We start from the raw sequence: 22,326 nt of genomic DNA on the forward strand, positions 1-22,326 counted from the left end.
CCCTCCCAAAACCCCTCGCCACTCCCCAAATCCACTCTGATGAGGCCGGGGTAGCCAACTGACTCTTGTCAAGGAAGGAACTGGGCTTTGAACCTCGCCCTGTGCTGCTAGCTTCCCGGCCCCCCCTCTCCAGGGGTCTCATGCCAATTCTTCCGCGCATCAGCCCCCTTAAGAAGCCCCTCCGATCCTGGGCGCCTCACTTCTAGCTTAGCTGTCAGCTGTCCATCACCTCTTGCTGTGCATCCCCACTCACTGCACCCCCCAAGTCTGATTGTGCTTTTCTCTCAATAGAAAGGTGGGGAGCGACTGGGAAATTATCCTAGTTATCCCTGTGTTTGTCCCTCTTGTAACTTCTCCCAAACAGGAGGAGCTCTCAGGCCTGGGTGGGGGCCCCGGGTGGGCGAGGGGGGCCGTTCAACCTGTGTGCTGGAAGGATGAGACTTCCTCTTGAACAGTGTGCTGTTGTAAACATATTTGAAAACTATTACCAATAAAGTTTTGTTTTAAAATAAAAGTGTCGCTGGTATTCCCGACTTCGATCACACCGTCACACCCTCAGGGTGTTGGAAAGGGAATTTCGGACCTCAGCGTCCAGGCTCTGGAGACCCCAGCTCGGGGACCCTGGAGAAACCGGGCTTAGCTGGAATTCCTGCACTTCCTCCGCCCCGCCAGAGAAAGGAGGGGTGGGGTGGGCAAACTGTCCTTTGACCCTGAGTTCGGGGGTCCTCAAATCTGCTCGCACCCCTACTTCGTCTAGTCCTGGACCGAAGGGGACTGGAGGGAGGTGCCCGGGCCGGTACGGCCAAACTGCAGCGGGATCGGCCGGGTAGAAGGAGAAGGGGAGACCCGCACGCCCCCAAGCCCTCATCTAGGTGCGGCAGGGCCGCTGGTGAGCTCTCCGCGGCTCCCCAGAAGCGCGGCGCGTCGGGCCGCGGCGCGGCTAGTTCCCGGTAAGTGCGGTCCCGAGAGCGCTGCGCGCGGAGAGGCGTGGAGAGGGGGCTGGGCGCCGAGGACGTCTGGGTCCCGCGCCCAATGGCTGGAGGGCGGCCGAACGCCGCCCGCGCGCCCCGCCCGCCCCCTGTCCCCTCCCCCCATGCGCTCCCCTCCCCCTCCCCCGCCCGCCGCGCTCCCCGCCCCCGATCCGGCGCCAACTCCGCGGCGCCTCCTTAAAAAGCGCGCGGGAGTTGTAAGGGGGGGCCGGAGCGAGCCGGAGTGAGCTAGAGAGCCGGGTACACGGGGCGGGCGGGGGCCTGGGCTCCACCTTAAAAGCGGGCGCGTGGGGGTGGGAGGGAGCGAGGAAGGCGGGCAGCGGGGGAGGGCGAGCAGGAAGGGGGGCCGGAGTGTCCCGGGCGCAGGGCGCGCGTGCGGCGGCGGCGGCGGGGAGGGGCCGGCCGCGCCGCGCTCCCCTCCTCCCTCCTCGCATCCCCGGCCCCGCGCGCGCCCAGCAGAAGCGGGGCTGTTGTGTGCGTGCGTGCGAGTGAGTGAGTGTGTGCATATTTTTTTCCTCTTTTCTTTCTCTCTCACTATTTTTTTTTCTGTCTCTCTCGCGCGCTCTCCTCTCTCTCTCTCTCTCTCTTTTTTTTTTTTTTTTTTTTTTTTTTTTTGCGAAGAAACAGCAGCGCCGCCGCCGCTCCGCCGAGGCGCTGCGCCCCCCGGGGGGAGGCGGAGGAGGCGGGCAGCGGCGGAGGGAGGGAAGCGGGGAGGGGGCGCCGCGCTGGGAGGGAGGCAGCGCGCACCGTGCAGCCGGGCCGGGCGGGAGGCATGGCGGGGCCCCCGGCCCTACCCCCGCCGGAGACGGCGGCGGCCGCCACCACGGCGGCCGCCGCCTCGTCGTCCGCCGCTTCCCCGCACTACCAAGAGTGGATTCTGGACACCATCGACTCGCTGCGCTCGCGCAAGGCGCGGCCGGACCTGGAGCGCATCTGCCGGATGGTGCGGCGGCGGCACGGCCCGGAGCCCGAGCGCACGCGCGCGGAGCTCGAGAAACTGATCCAGCAGCGCGCCGTGCTCCGGGTCAGCTACAAGGGGAGCATCTCGTACCGCAACGCGGCGCGCGTCCAGCCGCCCCGCCGCGGAGCCACCCCGCCCGCCCCGCCGCGCGTCCCCCGCGGGGGCCCCGCCGCGCCGCCGCCCACGCCCGCCCCGCCGCCCGCGCCCGTCGCCGCCCCGACCCGGGCGCCCCGCGCGGCCGCCGCCACAGCGCCCCCTTCTCCCGGCCCCGCGCAGCCGGGTTCCCGGGCGCAGCGGGCCGCGCCCCTGGCCGCGCCGCCACCAGCGCCCGCCGCGCCCCCGGCCGCGGCGCCCCCAGCCGGCCCGCGCCGTGCACCGCCGCCCGCCGTCGCCGCCCGGGAGCCTCCGCCGCCGGCGCCGCCACAGCAGCAGCAGCCGCCACCGCCGCAGCCACAGCCGCCGCCGGAGGGGGGCGCGGCGCGGGCGGGCGGCCCGGCGCGGCCCGTGAGCCTGCGGGAAGTCGTGCGCTACCTCGGGGGCAGCGGCGGCCCCAGCGGCCGCCTTACTCGCGGCCGCGTGCAAGGGCTGCTGGAAGAGGAGGCGGCACGGAGCCGTCTGGAGCGCACCCGCTTGGGAGCGCTCGCACTGCCCCGCGGAGACAGGCCGGGACGGGCACCGCCGGCCGCTAGCGCACGCGCGGCGCGGAGCAAGGTGAGCGCACCGGGCAGGTGCGGGCGAAGTTGGCGGGGACTAGAGCCCCGGGAGGGAGCGGGACGTCAGGTGGCCGGGGTTCGTCCACGGTCCCCGCGGACTCAGAACGCGGTGATCTTGGTCAGTGACCTGATCTGCCGGAGCCTCAGTTTCCTCGGCTGTAAACCGAGAATTGCTGATAGTAGCGACCCCTGGGGGTTGTTGAGCGAGTTTAGTAAGACTTGGCTATTGAGGGCTTTATTAACCCAGAGCCTGGCACGGAAACGACAGCATAAAAGTTACTCCGTGTTGTTGTCAAAGGTGGCGTCGGACACTGGATTCCATCCGGGACTAGAAGAACTCTAACTCTGCCTGCTTCTTTCTCTGGCCCCAGAGAGGTGGAGAAGAGCGGGTGTTTGAGAAAGAAGAGGAAGACGATGATGAAGACGAGGAGGAGGAGGACAATATATCAGAGGGCTCAGAAGTGCCTGAGAGTGACCGCCCCGCAGGTGCTCAGCACCACCAGATTAATGGAGAGCGGGCCCCTCAGAGTGCGAAGGAAAGGGTCAAGGAGTGGTCGTCCTGTGGACCCTACCAGGGCCAGGATGAAGGGCGGGGACCAGCACCTGGCAGCTGCACACGCCAGGTGTTCTCGATGACAGCTATGAATAAAGAAGGGGGGTCAGGTAAGGACCCCCTCGGGGTCGGGCGGTGCAGAGCCGGGAGCTGTGACCTCTAGCCTGGAGACTGACTGCCACTTGCTTTTGCTTCCCAGCTTGTGTTACAGCTGCTCCAGATTCGCCATCTCCTGTGCCTTTGCCCCCAGGAAAACCAGCCCTACCTGGGGCTGATGGGACACCTTTTGGCTGTCCGTAAGTGGAGGCATTAGGAACATTGGGGTTAGCACCTGGGCGTGTTGGACAATCAGAGCTGTGTGGTTGTATGGTGGTCACTGTTGCTCTCTGTTCTGATGCAGTCCTGGACGCAAAGAGAAGCCAACCGACCCAGTGGAGTGGACAGTCATGGATGTGGTGGAGTACTTCACTGAGGCAGGCTTCCCAGAGCAGGCCACTGCTTTTCAGGAGCAGGTGAGTTCCCAGCCTGCGACTGCGCACCGCTCTGCCCAGGCCCTCACAGGTGTTCACTGACCTGTCCTTTCTGTCCTGCCCAGGAAATTGATGGCAAGTCTTTGTTGCTCATGCAACGGACAGATGTGCTGACTGGCCTGTCCATCCGCCTGGGCCCAGCCCTGAAGATCTACGAGCACCACATCAAGGTGCTCCAGCAAGGCCATTTTGAGGAGGATGACCCTGATGGCTTCCTCGGCTGAGTGCCAGCCTTGCCCCTACCCCAGCCAGTCCAGATCGTATCACAGCGCCCTGACAGTCCAGGAACTGGACATAGGGACACCCTCGACCTTCCTAACAGACTCCAGTGAGGGGGTACCCTCCTCCATTTCCCCCTTTTCTCACACCCCTACCTTAGTACATCTCTCCACAGCCATGGAGTGTGGGGTAGGAGGACTTGGTTGGCCCATTCACAGGGGCCACCCTTTCTCCTCAAACCAGGACATTTTTGAAAATCAAAAAATCAGGGGAGCTTCCTGTGGCCCCCAAACCCTCTTCAGTTCAGCCAGATGTTATATAAGTGTTCTGTTCTGCCTGTCCTGGTGGTGGGTTCTGCTCCACCACCCGTTCTCTGCCCCCCACCCTGACCTCTAGCCTCTGGAAAACAGGTGAGGTAAGGGACCTTGGGTCCTCTGGCTCCTTCCCTTTCTGTCTGTCCATTGTTGCTCCACCTGGCTGTATGGCTTTTTAATATTGCACCGAAGGTTTTTTAAATAAAACTTTAAAAGAAAAAGAGTCCATTTTTCTGAATGGAGGCAGGAGGTGCAAATAGCCTTGAGTTTAGTGTGGGGGCAAGAGGGAAGAACAGTGCCTGCTTTGCCCAGCCCCCCAGAAGGGCTGACTCCAGGGGGCCCTTGCCAAGCCTGTGGACAGTGTGCCATGGTTCCATTTCCCGGTGCTACGGAAAGGAAGTAGTGTTTGCAGCACATGTCGTCAGCATTTCAGAGACAGAAGCAGGATCAGGACAAGGCTAGCCTTAGCTGCATAGTGAGTTCAGGGCCAGCCTAGGTTACCTACAGTTCTGTCTTGCAAAAAAAAAAAAACAACTCTAGGACCAGAATAGTTGCTTTGTCTTGTCATCTCATTCCAGAACCACCTGTCAAGCGTTTGTTGAGTGACTAACCGTTAACTGCAAAGCACACTTGCTGGGCCTTTAGTTGTTTACTCTCTAGTTTCATGAAGCAGACGTCATAAAACCTCACTTTATAGAACGGGACAAATGAGTTGGATGCAGTCAAGAAGGTGAGGGTCATGCAGGACACTGACACCTGTTGCTGCTTTACCGCAAGCCTTGTAATTGATGTATTTTGCTTCCTAGCCGAACTTAAGTGCCAATCAGTCTTTGCACTTGGATAGGAATCCAATCTACAAGTGTCAGAGGTGTGTTCTCCGTCCAGGGCAGGCATATTGGAATAAAAGAGACAATGGGATAAACCAAATCACTGTCTGAGGGTCTTTATTGTGGAAATGACTGCTAGTCACTAGTCTCGTAGGTTCACCGGCAGATCCCAGCTCCATCAGTGAAGAATCTGATCTTGGGGGTCAGCAGCTGGGGTGGAGCCTAGGCCTCTTGGTAACCCGCATTCCCCAATTCCTAACATGTTAGGAATCCCCTCTAGCCCGGTCAACGACCTGGGAGAGAGAAGGCGCCAACCTACAAATATCTACTAGGCCGGTCTGGAGCTCCGCCCTTGGCATCGCCCTGCCCCGCGCGCCAGGTGCCGGCTGAGCTCTGTGCGCAGTGCAGGCCCAGGCTGCGCGGCTCTCCGCGTGCTCCAATTCAAAAGAGGCGAAAGCCTCGCGGCAGAGACGTCGAGGCTGATTCGAGGGGGTGACGGCGCTCACTGCCCCGACCGGTACACCCCAGGTGTGCTGCCCTCCTGGGACGCCGCGGAGGCTAGAGGAGCCTGCGCTGGATGCCCGATGGCTGCGGAGTCCTGGTTCGCCGGGTCGCTGGCCCTGAGCCCTGGAGAAGCACCGCCTTCGGACGATTTGGTACCCGGGCCGCCACCCTATGGAGACCCCTCGTGGTCGCCCGCCCGCAGACCCGAGGCCTCAGCGGAGCAGGAGCCCCAGCAGGCACAGCAGCTGATGGAAACCCCAGCCTCCGCGACCTCCAGGGAGCCACTGGCAGCGGAGCTCGGACCTGCTCGCCTCCCACTGGACTCCATGTTCAGCCCCATCACTGACCAGCTCCGTTACCTGCTCAGGAAGGCGGATGACTTTCAAAGCTACTTGCTCTACAGGTGACCAAGTGCTGGGGCCAGGTTCCAGGACAGAAGGACAGGCTGTACAGCTCACACCAGGGCCCAGAGATAGTACTCACGGCTAGCTGTACTCTACTAGTGTGCCGAGGGCTGTGGAGAATTGAGAGGCAGGAGCAGGCAATGTGTGGGCTTTTTAGGACACCAAGCGCCAGTCCTTTCACAATTTTGTTTTTGGTTTGTTGGTTGATTTGGCCGATTTTTTTTTTAGATAGTATCTCATCATGTTCGAAATGGCGACCCTCCTGCCTCAGTCTACTGAGTACTGCCTACCAAATTTGAAATGCTCAGATTTTAAAAACAAAACAAAACAAAAAAAACACCCTTATAAGTCAGCTAAACAAAATCTATCTGCATTAACTCTGGCAGAGGCCATACTCCACTCCCAAGGAAAAATCCAATTTCTGGACCAGGGAAAAGGGATTGTCTGTCTGTCGGAGGCTGGCTTAACCCCCAGCTTTCTGAGCCCCATTCGGCAGTTGCGTGCACCCCCAGACACACCGGGGAGGGAACCTAGGCCCTTGTGCTAGGCAAGCCCTGGGCCACAGCGGGGTACTCCTGCCCAGGTGTCCGGCATTTTAACAAATGTCCTAAAGAACGGGTGCAGGTGGTTCTGAAAGGGGAGAAAGACTTGACACCGGGGGATCTTTCTTATGCGAGCGCTGAGACTAGAGCTCCACCTGTGGCAAGGCCCAGTCTTGAACAGAGACAACTTCCCAGTCCCTCTTTTTATGTTTGATTTTGGGTGCGGGGGAGGGGGGGGGATGGAACCAAGGGCTCTGCCCGGGCTAAGCGCGCTGACGCTAAGCTGGCCCTGGGGATACAGGTGGTAAGCATGGGGCACCTGGGGATGGATGGAGAGTGATGCCACGTGAAGGCCCCTTTCTCCCTTCAGCAGGGACCGAGTACAAAAGGAACAGCTAGCCAAGGCCATGCCCACCTTCCTAACGATGTGCGAACCTTACTTCCTGTACCTTGAGGCTGCTGCAAGGAGTGTCCCTCCCATCTACGGAGCCCTGCAGGAGCTGGTCCGGAAGGGGGTGTGTACTTTACCAGGTCCCATTCTCCTTGGGCCCCTGCCTAGGGATGGGAGGGTGGCTTCTGGCCGACCCTCTGAGATTAGGAAGTCTCCCACTTCCCATGCAGTTGCTGGAGATCTCCCAGCAGCTCACCCTGCGTTTGGAACAGTTAGTTCTCATGTATGCTTCCTTCGGATTCGTGGACCTGGAGGAAACCAACCCTTTGAGGTAAGGGGGCAGGGAATGAGTTGTGGGGTGGCAGATTCCAGGGCCCAGCTTGCTGTCCACTCTCTATCTCCTGTTAGCATCTCCTGCTTCTTCTGCGGGAGATTCTCCCTTAGCCCTTCCCACGATGTGTCCATCTTCCGGTACTGCACCCCAGCTGCGTACACTGCCAGTCACTTCCCGAGATACCTCTATAAGAAGATGCGCTGGAACCTGGAAACCACCACAGAGGCCAGTAGCCAAGGACCAGACTCCCATGTGGATTAGTGAGTTTCCTTGTCAGAATCAAAACCCTTCCCCTTCCTATATTGAATGTCAGCTTGAGCCTCTCCAGCGCCACCAGAGAGTGAAAAGCAAGACAGGAAAATGAACACCTTTTGCAGTTGCTGGGTAACACCCAGGACCTTGCATCTGCTAGAACAGCAGTGCACACCTTTAGTTTTTCTTAATTCCACCTTCACCTGATTGGGCCGCCAGGGAGGAAAGTCCTCAGCACATCCCCCACATCCCCACCCGAGAACTTAAGCCAACTTCTAACAGATGAACTTGAACCCTCACCTCCAGAAAGAAAGCCTTCAGCAGAAAAACTGAGGGCACTGCTTTTCCTTCTGATTTCTCTCTCAGCTACTTCTTATGTTATCGAGATACATGGGAGGATGCAGGCCAGGGTCCAGCCAATTCGTGCCCCCAAATCCAGAAACTCTGGTCCATCGGCCGCTGGATGCCCCTAGGACCGGCAGAGGATGACCTTGATTCATGGTAGGATGGCCACGTGGGCTTTGAGGTCGGAGGGAGGGTGGGACAAAACCCCACCAATGACTGTACCTCATTTTACTGTGCCCTGAAAAGTGCTTTATGTAGACGACACAGCAGTTCGTAAAGGTGTGGACCAGTCCATTTTACAATGAAGAAAACGTGTTTTCAGAGTCGATAAGTCACTTTCCCAGGGAGACACAGCTAGGAAAGTGATTAACAGCCTCGAGTCCAGTGCTGCAGCTCAGGAGTTTATCAGCAAAGGACACACCTTACCTTAGGGTATCCCCCACCCCTAACCGAAAGCCCTCAAGTCCAGTCTTGTCTCCGGACCCCCAGGATTTTGTGCCCGCAGCCACCCGGGGACTACCAGCAGTTACTAACCATCGGCTTCGAGGAGCCTTCGCATGTGCTGGCCACCGACCTGCTGGTACAGATCCTCATGGGCCAGGTAGGCCCCGCCCGGCCCCCCAGCGCTGCCGGGCCCTCGGCTTGGGCTGCCCCGGCATCCTGAGCCCCAGGAGAAGACGCCAGCCGGGGCTTGATAACCCCAAACTCCAGGCACGAACAGGGGCGGGCTGCACTGAATACGTCCCGGCATGGGCCACGGAACACCAAGTGCGGACACACTTTTCTGTTAATAAAAGAGCGAGGTCAGAGGTTCTGTCTCCTGTGAACACTGCGTCCCTCCCCTGGGGGCGGGCAGGCCCCGCCCATCGAGGAGCCTTCTGGGAAGTGTAGTCCGAAGACCTCGTCGAGAGCTGCACATGCGCAGATATGTACATGAGTCAAAGAGGGAAGTAGCGGCTCTCGTCAGCAACCGGAACCCAGAAAACAAGTTTCTGGTAGTAGGAAAATTCTAGGCCCTCCTGGAGGAAGACTTAGACCTACGCCGGTTTGGTGGGTTTTTTTTTTTTAACCCGGAAGTGATTTCTAGCCAGGATTTAAAAAAAAAAACTACATTTCCCGATGTGCCCTAGGAAACTGCAGGCGATCAATTTGTAGAGTGGAGTCAGACTTTCTTCCAGCTTTTGGGATGTCCGAGTCGAGCTGATTGTTGTCTTGTCCCGCGAAGAGTGTCTGGAGCCCAGGCTAGGGGAGTCCAAGGGAACTCATCGATCTTGGGCTGGCAAGGAGGCTCTAGCTGAGAGAAATGAACTGTCCTGCTCTTCGGAAGCTCTGTCAGAAGCTGTGTCTTCTGAGCAGAACTGGCCCCTGCTTAGGAATGGGGTCCTTCCTCCTCCCCTGTGTCACCCTGAGAGGTCGATTTTTGGATCCTAAAATTTTCACATTCAAACTGAGAATGTGAGACCCAGAACTATTGAGAGCCAGAACGATGCCTTGTGGTTTTTGTTGAAGTAATTTTTGCCGGGTGGTGGTGGCTCACGCCTTTAATTCCAGCATGAGAGAGGCAGAGGTGGATCTCTGTGAGTTTTATGCCAGTTTGGTCTACAAACTGAATTCCAGGACAGCCATGGCTGTTACATGGAGAAACCCTGTCTCAAAAAACAAGAGTAATTTTTATTAGCCGGGCATGGTAGCACACACCTTTAATCCATAGCACTCAGGGAAACCAAGGCAGGTGGGTCTCTGTGAGTTCTAGGACAGCCTGGTCTACATAGTTCCAGGATGCTTGGGCTATGTAGAGTCAGTCTCTCTCTCTCTCTCTCTCTCTCTCTCTCTCTCTCTCTCTCTCTATATATATATATATATATATATATATATATATTGTATATGAACTTTCCCTGCGTTCCCACAGAGGCCAGAAGAGGGGCATCAGATATGCTAGGACTGGAATGAGAGTCATCAGCTTCTGTGTGGGTGCAGGAAACTGAACAGAAGCCCTCTCAGAAAGCCCCCAGGCCTGGCGGTGGTGGCACACGCCTTTAATCCCAGCACTCGGGAGGCAGAGGCAGGCGGATCTCTGTGAGTTCGAGGCCAGCCTGGTCTACAAGAGCTAGTGCCAGGACAGGGTCCAAAGCTACAGAGAAACCCTGTCTCAAAAAAACTAAAAAAAAAAAAAAAAAAAGCCCCCAGGGCTCTTATTAGCCAAGCCATCTTGCCAGAACCTTTCCTTTTGTATCCAGCTAGAGCCTTTTCTTCCATCCTGGGCCTCCAGAGCGTGCCACCATGCCTTAAGCTTCAGGAAGTCAGCTAACAGTACCTGGTCCGTGCGATTACAAATGCGTTTTAAACAGATGTGACAGATGAGCAGACTCCAGGTAACACACCAAGCCCTGGCTCTTCCAGAGAGGCCTCTGCTAACCACGACACCTGCAGACTGTTTCCCTCCGCAGCTTGAGTCAGAATAACCCCAACACTGCTCTGATTCCTCCTAATATTGATCTGAGCAGCTCCTGTGAAAATCTTTGCCTCCCAGCACACACATGCGAGCTCACAATCATTTGTACCTCCAGCTCCTGGGGAGCCCTATGCCCTATTTTGGTTTCTGCAGGCACTTGGATGATACACAGGCTTACTGCAAGGGAAAACATTCATACACATAAGAAGTATAAATACTGATGTTAGGGTTTGGGGTGTGGTTGAACTTGCATGCACAAGGCTCTTGGTTTGATCTCCAGCACTACAGAAGTAAGAGTCTTGGCTGAGCACAGTGGCGCAGACCTGTGATCCCAGCACTCAGGAGAGGAGCTAGAGGATTGCTGTAAGCTGGAGGCGAGCCTGGTTAACAAAGTGAGACCTTGCTTAATAAGACGGAGCCAGGCGGTGGTGGTGCACACCTTTAATCCTAGCGCTTGGGAGGCAGAGGCGGGCAGATCTCTGTGAGTTCAAGGCCAGCCTGGTCTATGAGAGAAAAAAAAAGACAGGGAGCTGTTTGTCAAGTACTTGTCATACAAGTTCAGTTTGAATCCTGAAATCTACCTATAGGTAGAAAGATAGAACTGACCCCCCAAAAGTTGTCCTCTGATGGCCAGATGGCCACACACATGTAGCAGCATGCCCCCACATCACACACACACACACACACACACACACAATAATAAATATTAATAATATAAATAATAAATAAGCGGGGTATGGGGCACACACCTTTAATTTCAGTACTTGGGAGGCAGAGGCAGGCAGATCTCTGAGTTCTAAGCCAGCCAGGACTACAGAGTGTGGGAGGGAGCACTAGAGACATAGCTCAGCAGGTAGGAGTGCTAGCTGCTCTTCCAGAAGACCAAAGTTCAATTCCCAACACTTGCATTGTGGTTGGCAACCATCTGTCACTCCAGTTCTACAGCATCAGACACTCTCCCCAGGCACCAGACATGCATGAACACACAGATGTACAGACACATGCATACTCACGTGATCTACAGAGTTCCAGGGCAGCCAGGGCTACGCAGAGAAACTCTGACTTGAAAAACCAAAAATTAAAATAAGGTGGATAGCTTCTGAGGAACATCTGTAGTTGGCCTTTCGCCACACACAGATGTGTGCACGCAAATGAACTGTCCCACAGACACTCCACACCCACCAAAGGGTGGCTTGTGCTTGTGATTCCATTTGCCACCCTGGCGGTTCTCTGCTTTCTCGCCATCAGTCGCAAACACAGTCAAGTCTACGGCGACATAGACTCTGGAGGGCCCTTCTCAGGCTGAGCAGCTCCTGGGTGAAACACCACAGGGACCTTTGCCCTGCTTTATTTGCTGGTATTCATTAGTCACTCGCTGTAAGCTGAAGGGCAAGCCTGGTTAACAGAGTAAGATGCAAGGGCCACAACTAACAAATCAGGCATTTAAACCATAATGCTAATATTTATTCGTGTGTCAGTGTGTATGTTGTAGTGGACATTCCATGGCATACGGGATGGGAGTGTCAGTCCTCGTCTTTCACCTTGGGATTTTGTTTTGTTGTGTTTGTTTTTGTTTTGAGACAGGGTTTCCCTGTGTAGCTTTGTTTTTTTGTTTTTGTTTGTTTGTTTGTTTTTTGAGACAGGGTTTCTCTGTGGTTTTGGAGCCTGTCCTGGAACTAGCTCTTGTAGACCAGGCTGGTCTCGAACTCACAGAGATCCGCCTGCCTCTGCCTCCCAAGTGCTGGGATTAAAGGCGTGCGCCACCACCGCCCAGCCTGTCCTAGAACTCCCTCTATAGACCTGGCTGGCCTCAAACTCACAGAGATCTGCCTACCTCTGCCTCCCAAGTGCTGGGATTAAAGGCATGTGCCATCACCGCCCAACTGTTCTTCACCTTATTTTAAACAAGCTGCCATTTCCTACTAAGAGTCTGCAGGACTTTGCATGCACGATGGCTTTTTACTTGGTTTTTGGGGATCTGAGTTCAGATCAACAGACTCGTATGACAAACGTTTTACCCACTGAGACATCTCCTCAGCCCCTTAATTTATTATTCATATATATTTTGAGACAGAGTGTCATATAACCAGACTGGCCTCAAGCTGTCTACGTAGCTGAGGATGACCTTGAACTTCTGATCTGCCTGCCCCTACCTCTGCCATTACATGTACCACTGTTTTTACCAGGCAAGTACCAACCGAGCTGGATCTCTAGCCCTACACAACAGTTCTACAGTGTTCTGAGGTCCCACTTTCCCCAATCCTAGCCACTTCTAAATTACACAGACGCCATTTCTTCAGACAGTTTAGAGTGTTTACCAGCAGTTAAGCAGGGTTCGCAGTGGACCAGCTCCTGTCCACTCCCACTTGCATTTTCCCCCTCCTGCAACTGTCACTCTGTAGACCAGGCTGGCCTTGAACTCAGAGATCTGCCTGCCTCCAACTCCTAAGTGCTGAGTTTAAAGGAAAATGTGCTTCCTTAGCAGTCCCACGTGAATAATTTTAAAAGATTTTTTTTTTTAAAGAACTTGGTATGATGACACAGGCCTACAATCCCAACACTTAGGAAGCAGAAGCAGGAAGATCACACACAGGTTCAAAACCATCCTGGAGCCGGGCGATGGTGGCACACGCCTTTAATCCCAGTACTCGGGAGGCAGCGGCGGGCAAATCTCTGTGAGTTCGAGACCAGCCTGGTCTACAGAGCTAGTTCCAGGACTGGCTCCAAAGCCACAGAGAAACCCTGTCTCAGGAAAAAAAAAAAAAAAAAAAGTCATCCTGATCCACATAGCCAACCAGGGCTACATAGTGAGTCCCTGTCTCAAAAGATTTTTAAAGGGGAAAGAGGTTCCTAAGTAGTAAAAATAAGTAGTTTTGTTTTGGCTCAAACCCAGGGCCTTGTACTTGCTGGGCAAATGCTGAAGATTTGTTTTTGATTGAAGGATTTAAAAAAATTATGTATGTGGCCAGGTGCGGTGGTAAATACACCTCGAATTCCAGCACTCAGGAGGTAGAGGCAGAAGGATCTCTGTGAGTTCAAGGCCAGCCTGGTCTGCATAGTTCTAGGACAGCCAGAATTACATAGAGGAGAGAGCCTGTCTTCAAAAAAGAATTGTGTGTGTGTGTGCATGAGTGTGTGTGCCTGTGTATCCCAGGGCGCCAGAGGAGTCCCAAAGGGGGGCTCAGGTTTTCTGGAGCTGGAGTTACCGGGAATTGTGTGCTACTCAAAATTTTGTTCTGGGAACTAAACCTGGGTCCTCCGCATGAGTAACAAACAGATTTGGGTTTTGTTGTTGTTGTTGTTTCTGTGTGTGTGTGTGTGTGTTTGGTTTTCAAGACAGGATTTCTCTATGTAGTCCTGGCTGTCCTGGAATTCACTATAGACCAGGCTAGCCTCAGAGCTCCACCTGTCTCTGCCTCCCAGGTGCTGGGATTAAAGGTGTGTGTCACCACCACCCGGTAAAAACTCAACTTCAGAGCCAACTCCCCAGTCCTGAATTTTCTCTTTTAGGAACAGTTCCAAGGCTAGAGATAAGCCTCTGTGGTTAAGAGCACTTGCTGTTCTTGCAGAGGACGCAGGTTCAGTTCCCACCACCCGTCTCTAGAAGGTCATGACTGACTGTAACTCCAGTTCTGGGGATCCACCACCTTCTCTGGACTTCAAGGGCATCTGCACGTCTGTATTCACACACATACCCCAACATAAACACACACACACATAACTGAAAAGAAAATAAGTCTTGTGGGTGGAGTGATGGCTCAGCAGTTAAGAGTACTTTGAGAGGACCAGGGTTCATTTCCCAGCACTCAGATGCTGCCTCACAACCATTAATAATTCTAATTCCAAGGAAGCTGATGTCCTCTTCTCGCTTCTGCAGGCACCCCCACACACACACACGCTAGCAAAAACTCTTATACACACAGCATAAATCCAAAAAATAGATCTGTTAAGAACTTTCAAGGTAATCCTTGACCACAGAGAATTTGAGGCCAATATGGGCCATATGAGGGTGGGCAGAATACCCACTAGGCGCTTGGCCCCTCATCACCACCATTGGGACTTTTATTTATTTAAAAAATTATCTTGGGCTGGAGAGATGGCTCAGAGGTTAAGAGCATTGCCTGCTCTTCCAAAGGTCCTGAGTTCAATTCCCAGCAACCACATGGTGGTTCACAACCATCTGTAATGAGGTCTGGTGCCCTCTCCTGGCCTGCATGCATACACACAGACAGAATATTGTATACATAATAAATAAATAAATATTTAAAAAAATTATCTTGCCTGGCAGTTGTGGTCCACACCTTTACCCAGCCCTCGAGAGGCAGAGGCAGGTGGATCTCTGTGAGTTCGAGGCCAGCCTGGTCTACAAGAGCTAGTTCCAGGCCAGGCTCCAAAGCTACAAAGAAACCCTGTCCCAAAAAAACACCAAAAAAAAATTTATCTTTACAGCTGGGCGGTAGCGGCACACCTTTAATCCAAGCACTCGGGAGGCAGAGGCAAGTGGATCTCTAAGATCGAGGCCAATCTGATCTACAGAGTGAGTTCAGGACAGCAAGGGCTACTATGTAAAGAAACTCTGTCTCAAATATATATATAATTTTAATTTATGTGTATATGAGTACGTTTTGTGCGAATATATTCCATGTACGTTCGGGTGCTCCCGAAGGCCGGAAGAGGGGGACAGATCACCTGGAGCTGAAGTCAGAAGCAGTTATGAGCCTCCCATGTGACTGCTGGGAACTGAACTCAGGTCATTTACAAGAGTAGCAAGCACTCTTTACCCTGAACCGTCTCTCCAGCCCACCACTGGCATTTTTCACTATTGCTTATTTTCCTAGAGCAAATACAATTTCATAGCACCTCTTTCTAGCAGCTCCCTGAGCATCCACAGGATGCCTTTGGCGCGGATAAAAGCTGAGATCTGGAGACCCAGAATGGAGTGTATGAGCCGGTGCGCAACATTTTGCACTCGTACCACCAGGGGGCAGTAGGGCCCCGACCTCCAGTCCCGGGTCAGCAGACAGCCGGGAGACCAGAGCGCTTTTCGAATTCCAACATTCCGGAGCGATTCTCTTGGTGGCTTTCCTGAGCTTCCTTCACCCAACCAGCTCTCGCTCCACCCAGACTAAGGAGGTTCCAGTAGAAAAACAGCTTGCAATAAAGCCTAGGAAAGGAGGGGGAGGACACTTTATTTTGTGCTTCACTCACAGGTTTAGCGGGTGGTTGTTAGTTTTCCAGTGAAGACTAAACAATTTTAATGGAGAAAGGTGGTCAATTCCATAGTCAGCATCAAGGATGTGCAGAATTTCAAGTTGCCATTGAAGAGAGCTGGTCCCTTCCTCTCCAGGCCTTGGGCTGATCCGGAGGGTAGCAGCCTCTACCCTGACTCTTTAATGGGGGACGTCGCTTCTGGCCGTGTGTCCCAGCCTTCGCAGACCTCAGGGTCTGCGCTCCTACTAGGGTAGAGGGGAGAGAAAGACCACCACCATTAGGGACAAGAGCTACACCCAGGCATGAGGGGGGGTGAGGCAGTTTGGGCTCCAGGCCCCAGCCCCTCTTCACTTTCAGGGTTACGTCTGGGACTTCGAGTTGGGGCTAGCGTGGCGCTTCAGGGAACCGGGATGCACTTTTGCCTTCCCAGTGCCCAGGCGCTGCAGGGAGGCGTGGGAGAGCGACAAGCTTTGGAAAGTGAGGTTCCTACCTTCTCCAGGCCGTTCTCCGAGGCCGGTCTCCGCGGGGGCCAGATCACCGCCAACTTTCCGTCTCCCCTGCTCGCTGTGGGGGAAGGGACGCTCAGCCGCGGCTGCCCCTCCTCTTGCTAGTTGGAGGATGGCCGCACCCCTTAAACACATACAGGTGTGCACTCCTCCCTCCCTGGGGAGGCCTCCACCCAATTCTGAGGACCCAAGAACAGGAGGGAGGCAAACCTAGCATAGACAGGAGCCTGAAATCTACAGGGGACCCGAAAATGCCAGAAGCAAGCCAAGGTTCCAAGACAATGTATGGTGGATCTGGGGATCCTCACTCCGGGTATGGGAGTGGTGAATAGAAGGCGAACCCCAAGAAGAATAGTTAAGAGTCCCGGGAGTCTGCAAGCCTACAGATGAAGGGTCACTGGAGGTGGAGACAGCGGGAGCTCTGGACCCGGGGTGACCGGCTTACGGGTGAGGCTCGGGGCTGGCTCCTGGACCTCAGCGGCCCCGTAGATACTGCGCCGCTGCAACTGCAGCTCCCGCTCGCGCTCGCGCACCTGGCGCACCTCCTGCTCCAGTAGCGACGGGGAAACCAGCGGCGGCGGCTGCCCCACCAGCGGGCAGCCGTCCTGCACGGTGGGGTGCAGCCGGCCTCCCGCCTCCGGCCGCCGCTGCAAACCCCCGCCGTCCTCCGCTGCAGCCTCAAAGAAGCGCTTGAGTTCGTCCAGCGCCTGTGGCCGCTGCCGGGCGCTGGGCAGCAGAGCTGCCGGGCTCGCCAGCGCCGCCTGCCTGTGAGCCTCGCGTTCGATGTCCCGTTGCATCTTCGCGCCCGCCCGAGCGCGCTCCAGGGCGCGCGGCAGTGGGGGGCCGGGGCCGGGCCGGCTGAGCACCGGTCGCACGCGCAACTCGATGAGTTCCTCGCCCGCACGGCCGGGACTCAGACCCCGGCTCCGGCGCAGGCTCTGCTCGCGCTCGCAGCTACGGCGGATTTCGCGCTGGATGGGCGTCTCCATCAGTAGTTCCGCAGGCGCCGGGTGAGATGCCGGCTTCGGTGGAAAACACACCAGGAGGCCTCCGAGCAGAAAGAGGGGCACTGCCCCAGTACCTCCGTTATCCGAATGCTAGGCGGCCCAGCTACGGAACGTCCGTCCGGGCTTTCTGTGTCCTGCTCAATTGGTACTTGCGGAACTTGGCTCTCTGGCTCCGAGGTCTCCAAGTCCTCCGCTCCAGAGGTTTCCAGGACCTCACCGTTAGCCCTCGGTGCCCTGACTCTGAGGCTCCCGGAGCACGTAGCCCTAAGATTCAGGTGACCCCAGGACTCGGCTCTCGAGCGCCGGGGTCTGGAAGTTCAGAGTTAGGCGCACTTTGAAAATTTCTGTTCTCTGGGTCGGGATTGAGATGCCCAGATAGGTAGGACGCGGTGACCTGCGCAGTACCTGTGGTTGCAGCCGCCGCCCGAGGTTCTAAGGCGTCGCCAGCCCTCTTCTTTGACCCGCCTCTGGCCTCCAGGAACGTCCCCTGGGGGCAGGACTGGGCACCGCCCCCGGCACCTGCCAGCTGGGTTCGAGCGGCCCTGGGCCCGCCCCCAAGGCGGAGGCTCCTCCGCTGGACGCGGGATTCCCGCCACCGGAGTCCAGGGGTTGATTGAAGACAGCTTCTTAGGAAAGGGCTTCCCTGAACTCCCTACTCCGGAGGTAATGACTCGCCTTCTTGTTCTGGGACCACGCTGGTACTTTGGGGTGGGGGGGTCTCATTTTCCATCACTGCCTGGCGACCAGACCTCTAGTCCAGCGCCGCGCTGATCTCCGAGCCACCTTACAGGGTGTTCCCTCGGTCGTCCTTCCCTGACCTCACCAGGCTAGCTCAGTAGGTGCCCCTCGCGGCCAGCGACGCCCCCGTGGCCTCCCGAGATCCTCGCAGCTCCACACAGCTCGGGTCCCGCCCCAGGGCCGCCGGGGGCCGCCGCACTACGAGCTCCTGCTGCCCTGGGCTGCTCAGCTCTGCCAGATTCGCTGCGGGGCTCCTGCCGCTCAACCGCCAGGAGCAGCTTCCCTCCCCTCCCTTCCAGAAAAGCCCGCAAGGCGTTTGCGGCCTAGTGTCCAGCTAGAACGAGCATGCAAGGATTGAGAGCAGAGACAATATAGCGCTTCCTGGCCTCCACCGAGCAACTGCGGCTGGAAAGCGGTCAGCTTGGGGCGGGTTGCTGAGATGGCCCAAACTGGGGCAGGAGCCACCGGGTTAGCGGGGGGGGGGGGGGGGGGGGGGGGGGGGATCTGTGTCTGGGACGATCTGTTGTTGTTCAAGGGCAGGATTGATGCTCCAGTCTGCGGGTCAACCATTCCCAGGGATATTTTCCACTCCATCTGGTGGGATGCCGACTTTCACTAAAACCGGCCCACCCCAGCGTCATTTTATAGTAATCTGGAAAAAAGACAATTACCTAAAGAAAATAGAAAGAGGGGCTGGAGAGATGGCTCAGTGGTTGAGAACACTGGCTGCTCTTCCAGAGGACCCAGGTTCAATTCTCAGTACTCACAGGGCAGCTCACACCTGTCTGTAAAGTTCCAGGGCTTCTGACTCCCTCACACAGACATACATGCAGGCAAAACACCAATGAACATAAAATAAAAATAAATTTCAAAAGAAAATAAAGGAGCCAGGGTAGTGGCTCACTCCTTTAACCCCAGTACTCGCTCAGGAGGTAGAGGCAAGCTGATCTCTATGAGTTGGAGACCAGCCTGTTTTATGTAAACAGTTCCAGGTCACCCAGGGCTACATTGTGAGGTCTTGTTCCAATAAACAAACAAACAGGAAATAGAAGGCTACAAACCCCCAACCACTTGATCACTCCTCGTCTCTCTTCTTACATCTGGCCTCAAATGCTGCCTTCTCTTGGACTGGAGAGATGGCTCCTCCGTTAAAAGGACCAGGATGGTTCCACACTGATCTGACTCCTCCCAGGCACAACACCAATACACATAAAAATAAAAATAAACAATTTTTAAATAATAACAATAAGATCTGAAATAATGACTTGGTTTGTAAAGTGCTGGTGGCCCATGTATAGGACCGGGGAAAGGCAGGAGGATGGGATCCCTGGTGCCAATCTAGTGGGTGAGAGCTAGGCTCAGTGAAGGACCCTGCCTTTGTGTGGAGGCATACACACTTATCACAAATGTACACAAAAGAGACTGGGGACATGACTCACATATAGAGTGCTTGTCTGTAGGTGGAAGGCCGCTCGGTCATTTCCCCGCAGCCTAGACCCGAAATAATCACACAGAAACTATATTAATTGCAATACTGTTTGGACAATAGCTTAGGCATATTTCTAGCTAGCTCTTACATCTTAAATGAACCCATTTCTACTAATCTGTGTACTGTCACGTGGTTGTGACCTACCGACAAGCTTCCATCCAGTGTCCAGCATCTGTGTCCTGCTGCGGCTACATGGCTTCTTCTTGACTCTGCCTACTCTCTCCTCCGCTATCTGCTTGGAATTCCCTCCTTGCCCTATTCTACTAAACCACTGGCCGAAACAGTTTTGTTCATTAACCAATAAAAGCAGCACATATACAGAAGGATTTCCCACACCATTTCCCCTTTTCTGTTTAAATAAAAAGGAAGGTTTCAACTTTAACATAGTAAAATTACATATAACAAAACAGGTACCAAGTAAGAATTACAGTTACAATATTTATATCTACTTTATCATTTATCATAACTAAGGAAAACTATAATTTTAACTGTATTCTTTAACTCCATCAAAGACTTCAAAAGGATATAATATTACCTGAGTAAACAGGAAGTGCATTGTAAGCAACTTCTAAAACTCTAGAATTGACAGAGACATCTCGCTGCCTGGACAGTCACCCAAAGTTCTTCAGTAACATTGAGGCATCCATCTTCAGCCTATAGGCCCATAGTATCTGGCAGACTTTTCCATGAAGCAGGAAATTTCAAAGACAGTTTCGCCCATATTGGCAATTTGTCAGTCACTTTCTTCTGTGTCTTGCAGAATGTCTGGCAGACTCTTTCATGAAGCAGGAACCCCGAAGGATTGTCTCACCTTTAGGCAAGTTTAGCACTCATTTTTCTGTGGGTCCTGCATGTCCAGTTCATACAGCATAACATCAAGCAATCCAGGCAAGAGCATTTCTTGCCCAAATGGCTAGCAAACTCCATAGAAGAGCCTCTTCAATGCCTATCTTTCTCTTGAAGTAGATTGGTGCTGCCAGGAGCAGATGTGCCTCATTGTCATGAAAAGTCCTAAGTTCTTAAAACATTTTAAATGCCATATTCTGTTAATCTTTGAAAGGTTTGAAGAATAACTATCTGACTGAAATATATCTCTATATATCTGGAAAACCTAACATGACTACAAGTTTGACTATTATAAATGACTATCATTAATCTGTATTACTTAATTATATATTACATTTTAAAAAGATTTATTATAAATTAATTAATTAATTTTTCTTTGCTTTCTTTATTTATTATGTTTTCAATATTCTGTCTGTGTGTATGCCTACAGGCCAGAAGAGGGCACCAGACCCCATTACAGATGGTTGTCAGCCACCATGTGGTTGCTGGGAATTGAACTCAGGACCTTTGGAAGAGCAGGCAATGCTCTTAACCTCTGAGCCATCTCTCCAGCCCCTATTTATTTATTTATTTATTATGTATACATTGTTCCTCTTGAATGACTATCTCCATGTCAGAGAAGGGCACCAGATCTCATTACAGATGTTTGTGAGCCACCATGTGGTTGCTGGGAATTGAACTCATGATCTCTGGGAGAGTAGCCAGTGCCCTTAACCTCTGAGCCATCTCTCCAGCCCCATATACTAAATTACAGTTTTTAAATGAGCTGCACAAACACAATACCTTAATCAAGAGTAGAAATATACATATAACAAAATTGACCTTAAATTTGTATCAATAAAACAAGATCCATACCAATGCAAATCTCTACAGCATATTCCCTTTTAAACATAAGTAAACATTTATAAGCAATATTTGGGAATTTGGGCGTAGTTCTCTCCAAACTTCTTCCTGCTTTTTGATGGGTGACGTATTTTATTTTGGGGGGTTCACGGAGACCTTTTAGGGGACCTTGGTCCATCATCCATCCAACTATAATAGTCTGGAAGGAATCTACAGGTTCTCATCCTCGGTGAAAACAAACACAGAACCTCTTTTCCAAAGCAACATATCCTTAGACTCAAATTCTGAAGTCAAGATACCTTTAAAATATATATGTTGGTTTAGCAGCCCATACAATGAAATATCTCTCTGTACTTAGCTCATTCACAGTCAAAAAATTTAAAGAAAACACAATAATATACATAATCCAGACTCTGTGTATATTCCATCTTTGCGTATCTTATTTTTTACTCTTACTTGTTTTACAAGTTTAATATTTATTTTATTATCTTTACTCTTTTTAACCTATGATTGTCTGTACTCTTTTATATTATAATCGTCTATATTCTTTTTTTCTCTTTCTCAAGCCTACATACATTTATCTAACACTGTGACCCATTTATAGGTCTTTTTATCTGAGTTAGTGTTTATTGTGTATCTGAAATCCTTTTCTGACAAGATGCATTTTAAAATAGTAAGCAGTGTGGTCGTGGCAGCCCTGGATGCTGACTCTGCCTCTCTTGTCCTTTTAATATGGTGGAGGTACCTTACCGCCAGCTCTGGCACAGCTGGGTGGGAACCGTGCCCATCACCTCAACTCTAGTAAACAGTTGTCCCATGCTGCCACCGACTAACTTGCAGCATGCTGCCCACAAAACCCATTGAAGTGCTCAGCCTCCTGAAAGAGCCAGAGCTGTTTGTGCATCTAGCATGAATCAGGAAGCCTCTGTTTCTTAAAGAAGCCAAGCGGTTTTGTTGCTGCTGATGCTGAATCAGGAAGACCTCTCTTAAAGAAGCCATGGTGCCCCTACTTGCCACTGCTAGCAAACAGAGCTCATTTGGGGGAATAAATGGGACTACCAAGAAACTGTGCTTGGTTCCCATTTTTGTGGATCTAGAAGCTCCTTTTTTTTTTTAAAGGTCTTATGTGGATCCATGCCCCAGGTGGTGGGCGCCAATCTGAAGGTGGAAGGTTGCTCGTTCCCAGCAGCCCAGACCTGATATAAACACACAGAAACTATATTAATTGCAATACTGTTTGGACAATAGCTTAGGCATATTTCTAACTAGCTCTTACATCTTAAATTAACCCATTTTTACTAATCTATGTATTGTGGTAGGCCATCTGATTATGACCTACCGGCAAGGTTCCACCCA

General features: G+C 53.3%; 3 protein-coding genes and 1 long non-coding RNA gene across 6 annotated transcripts; 2 read left to right on the forward strand and 2 right to left on the reverse strand.

Annotated features, from left to right (window-relative positions):
* The first annotated feature begins 1,380 nt into the window (after positions 1 to 1,380).
* On the forward strand, positions 1,381 to 5,042 carry Samd1 (sterile alpha motif domain containing 1). The gene is made up of 5 exons (XM_041663701.1): positions 1,381 to 2,661; positions 3,035 to 3,326; positions 3,416 to 3,512; positions 3,617 to 3,728; positions 3,812 to 5,042. Exons 1-5 carry the CDS (start codon positions 1,762 to 1,764, stop codon positions 3,968 to 3,970), a joined length of 1,560 nt encoding a protein of 519 aa, XP_041519635.1. The 5' UTR covers positions 1,381 to 1,761; the 3' UTR covers positions 3,971 to 5,042.
* Positions 5,043 to 5,241: 199 nt separating this feature from the next.
* LOC121455916 lies at positions 5,242 to 8,724 on the reverse strand. 2 transcript variants are annotated; one of them, XR_005975555.1, is made up of 5 exons: positions 8,413 to 8,724; positions 8,101 to 8,232; positions 7,834 to 8,002; positions 5,970 to 6,124; positions 5,242 to 5,733 (listed from the first exon to the last, which is right to left on the reverse strand). It is a non-coding gene; the product is annotated as an uncharacterized LOC121455916 (long non-coding RNA). The 2 variants fall into 2 exon arrangements; XR_005975554.1 differs by having other exon boundaries at positions 5,242 to 6,124.
* CUNH19orf67 (chromosome unknown C19orf67 homolog) lies at positions 5,691 to 8,572 on the forward strand. The gene is made up of 6 exons (XM_041663702.1): positions 5,691 to 6,013; positions 6,927 to 7,071; positions 7,178 to 7,278; positions 7,356 to 7,541; positions 7,900 to 8,034; positions 8,368 to 8,572. Exons 1-6 carry the CDS (start codon positions 5,691 to 5,693, stop codon positions 8,540 to 8,542), a joined length of 1,065 nt encoding a protein of 354 aa, XP_041519636.1. The 3' UTR covers positions 8,543 to 8,572.
* Positions 8,725 to 15,512: 6,788 nt separating the features above from the next.
* Positions 15,513 to 17,255, reverse strand: Misp3 (MISP family member 3). 2 transcript variants are annotated; one of them, XM_041663732.1, is made up of 3 exons: positions 16,493 to 17,255; positions 16,032 to 16,105; positions 15,513 to 15,783 (listed from the first exon to the last, which is right to left on the reverse strand). In XM_041663732.1, the coding sequence occupies exons 1-3, from the start codon at positions 17,034 to 17,036 to the stop codon at positions 15,769 to 15,771; spliced, it is 633 nt and encodes a 210-aa protein (XP_041519666.1). In that variant the 5' UTR covers positions 17,037 to 17,255; the 3' UTR covers positions 15,513 to 15,768. The 2 variants fall into 2 exon arrangements, with proteins under 2 accessions (XP_041519666.1, XP_041519667.1); XM_041663733.1 differs by having other exon boundaries at positions 15,513 to 15,786.
* Positions 17,256 to 22,326: the final 5,071 nt, after the last annotated feature.

Source organism: Microtus oregoni, unplaced genomic scaffold (assembly GCF_018167655.1).
Source record: "Microtus oregoni isolate MIOR12 unplaced genomic scaffold, Mior012 000014F_ref0000157, whole genome shotgun sequence".
NCBI classification, from domain to species: Eukaryota; Metazoa; Chordata; class Mammalia; order Rodentia; family Cricetidae; genus Microtus; species Microtus oregoni.

Coding starts and splice junctions, on each gene's coding strand:
- Samd1 (XM_041663701.1), top strand. CDS start 1,762: ATGGCGGGGCCCCCGGCCCTACCCCCGCCGGAGACGGCGGCGGCCGCC. Junction 2,662..3,034: donor CACGCGCGGCGCGGAGCAAG/GTGAGCGCACCG, acceptor CTCTGGCCCCAG/AGAGGTGGAGAAGAGCGGGT. Junction 3,513..3,616: donor GGGACACCTTTTGGCTGTCC/GTAAGTGGAGGC, acceptor GTTCTGATGCAG/TCCTGGACGCAAAGAGAAGC.
- CUNH19orf67 (XM_041663702.1), top strand. CDS start 5,691: ATGGCTGCGGAGTCCTGGTTCGCCGGGTCGCTGGCCCTGAGCCCTGGA. Junction 6,014..6,926: donor CAAAGCTACTTGCTCTACAG/GTGACCAAGTGC, acceptor TTCTCCCTTCAG/CAGGGACCGAGTACAAAAGG. Junction 7,279..7,355: donor GAGGAAACCAACCCTTTGAG/GTAAGGGGGCAG, acceptor ATCTCCTGTTAG/CATCTCCTGCTTCTTCTGCG.
- Misp3 (XM_041663732.1), bottom strand. CDS start 17,036: ATGGAGACGCCCATCCAGCGCGAAATCCGCCGTAGCTGCGAGCGCGAG. Junction 16,106..16,492: donor GCCAGCCCCGAGCCTCACCC/GTAAGCCGGTCA, acceptor CTTCCCCCACAG/CGAGCAGGGGAGACGGAAAG.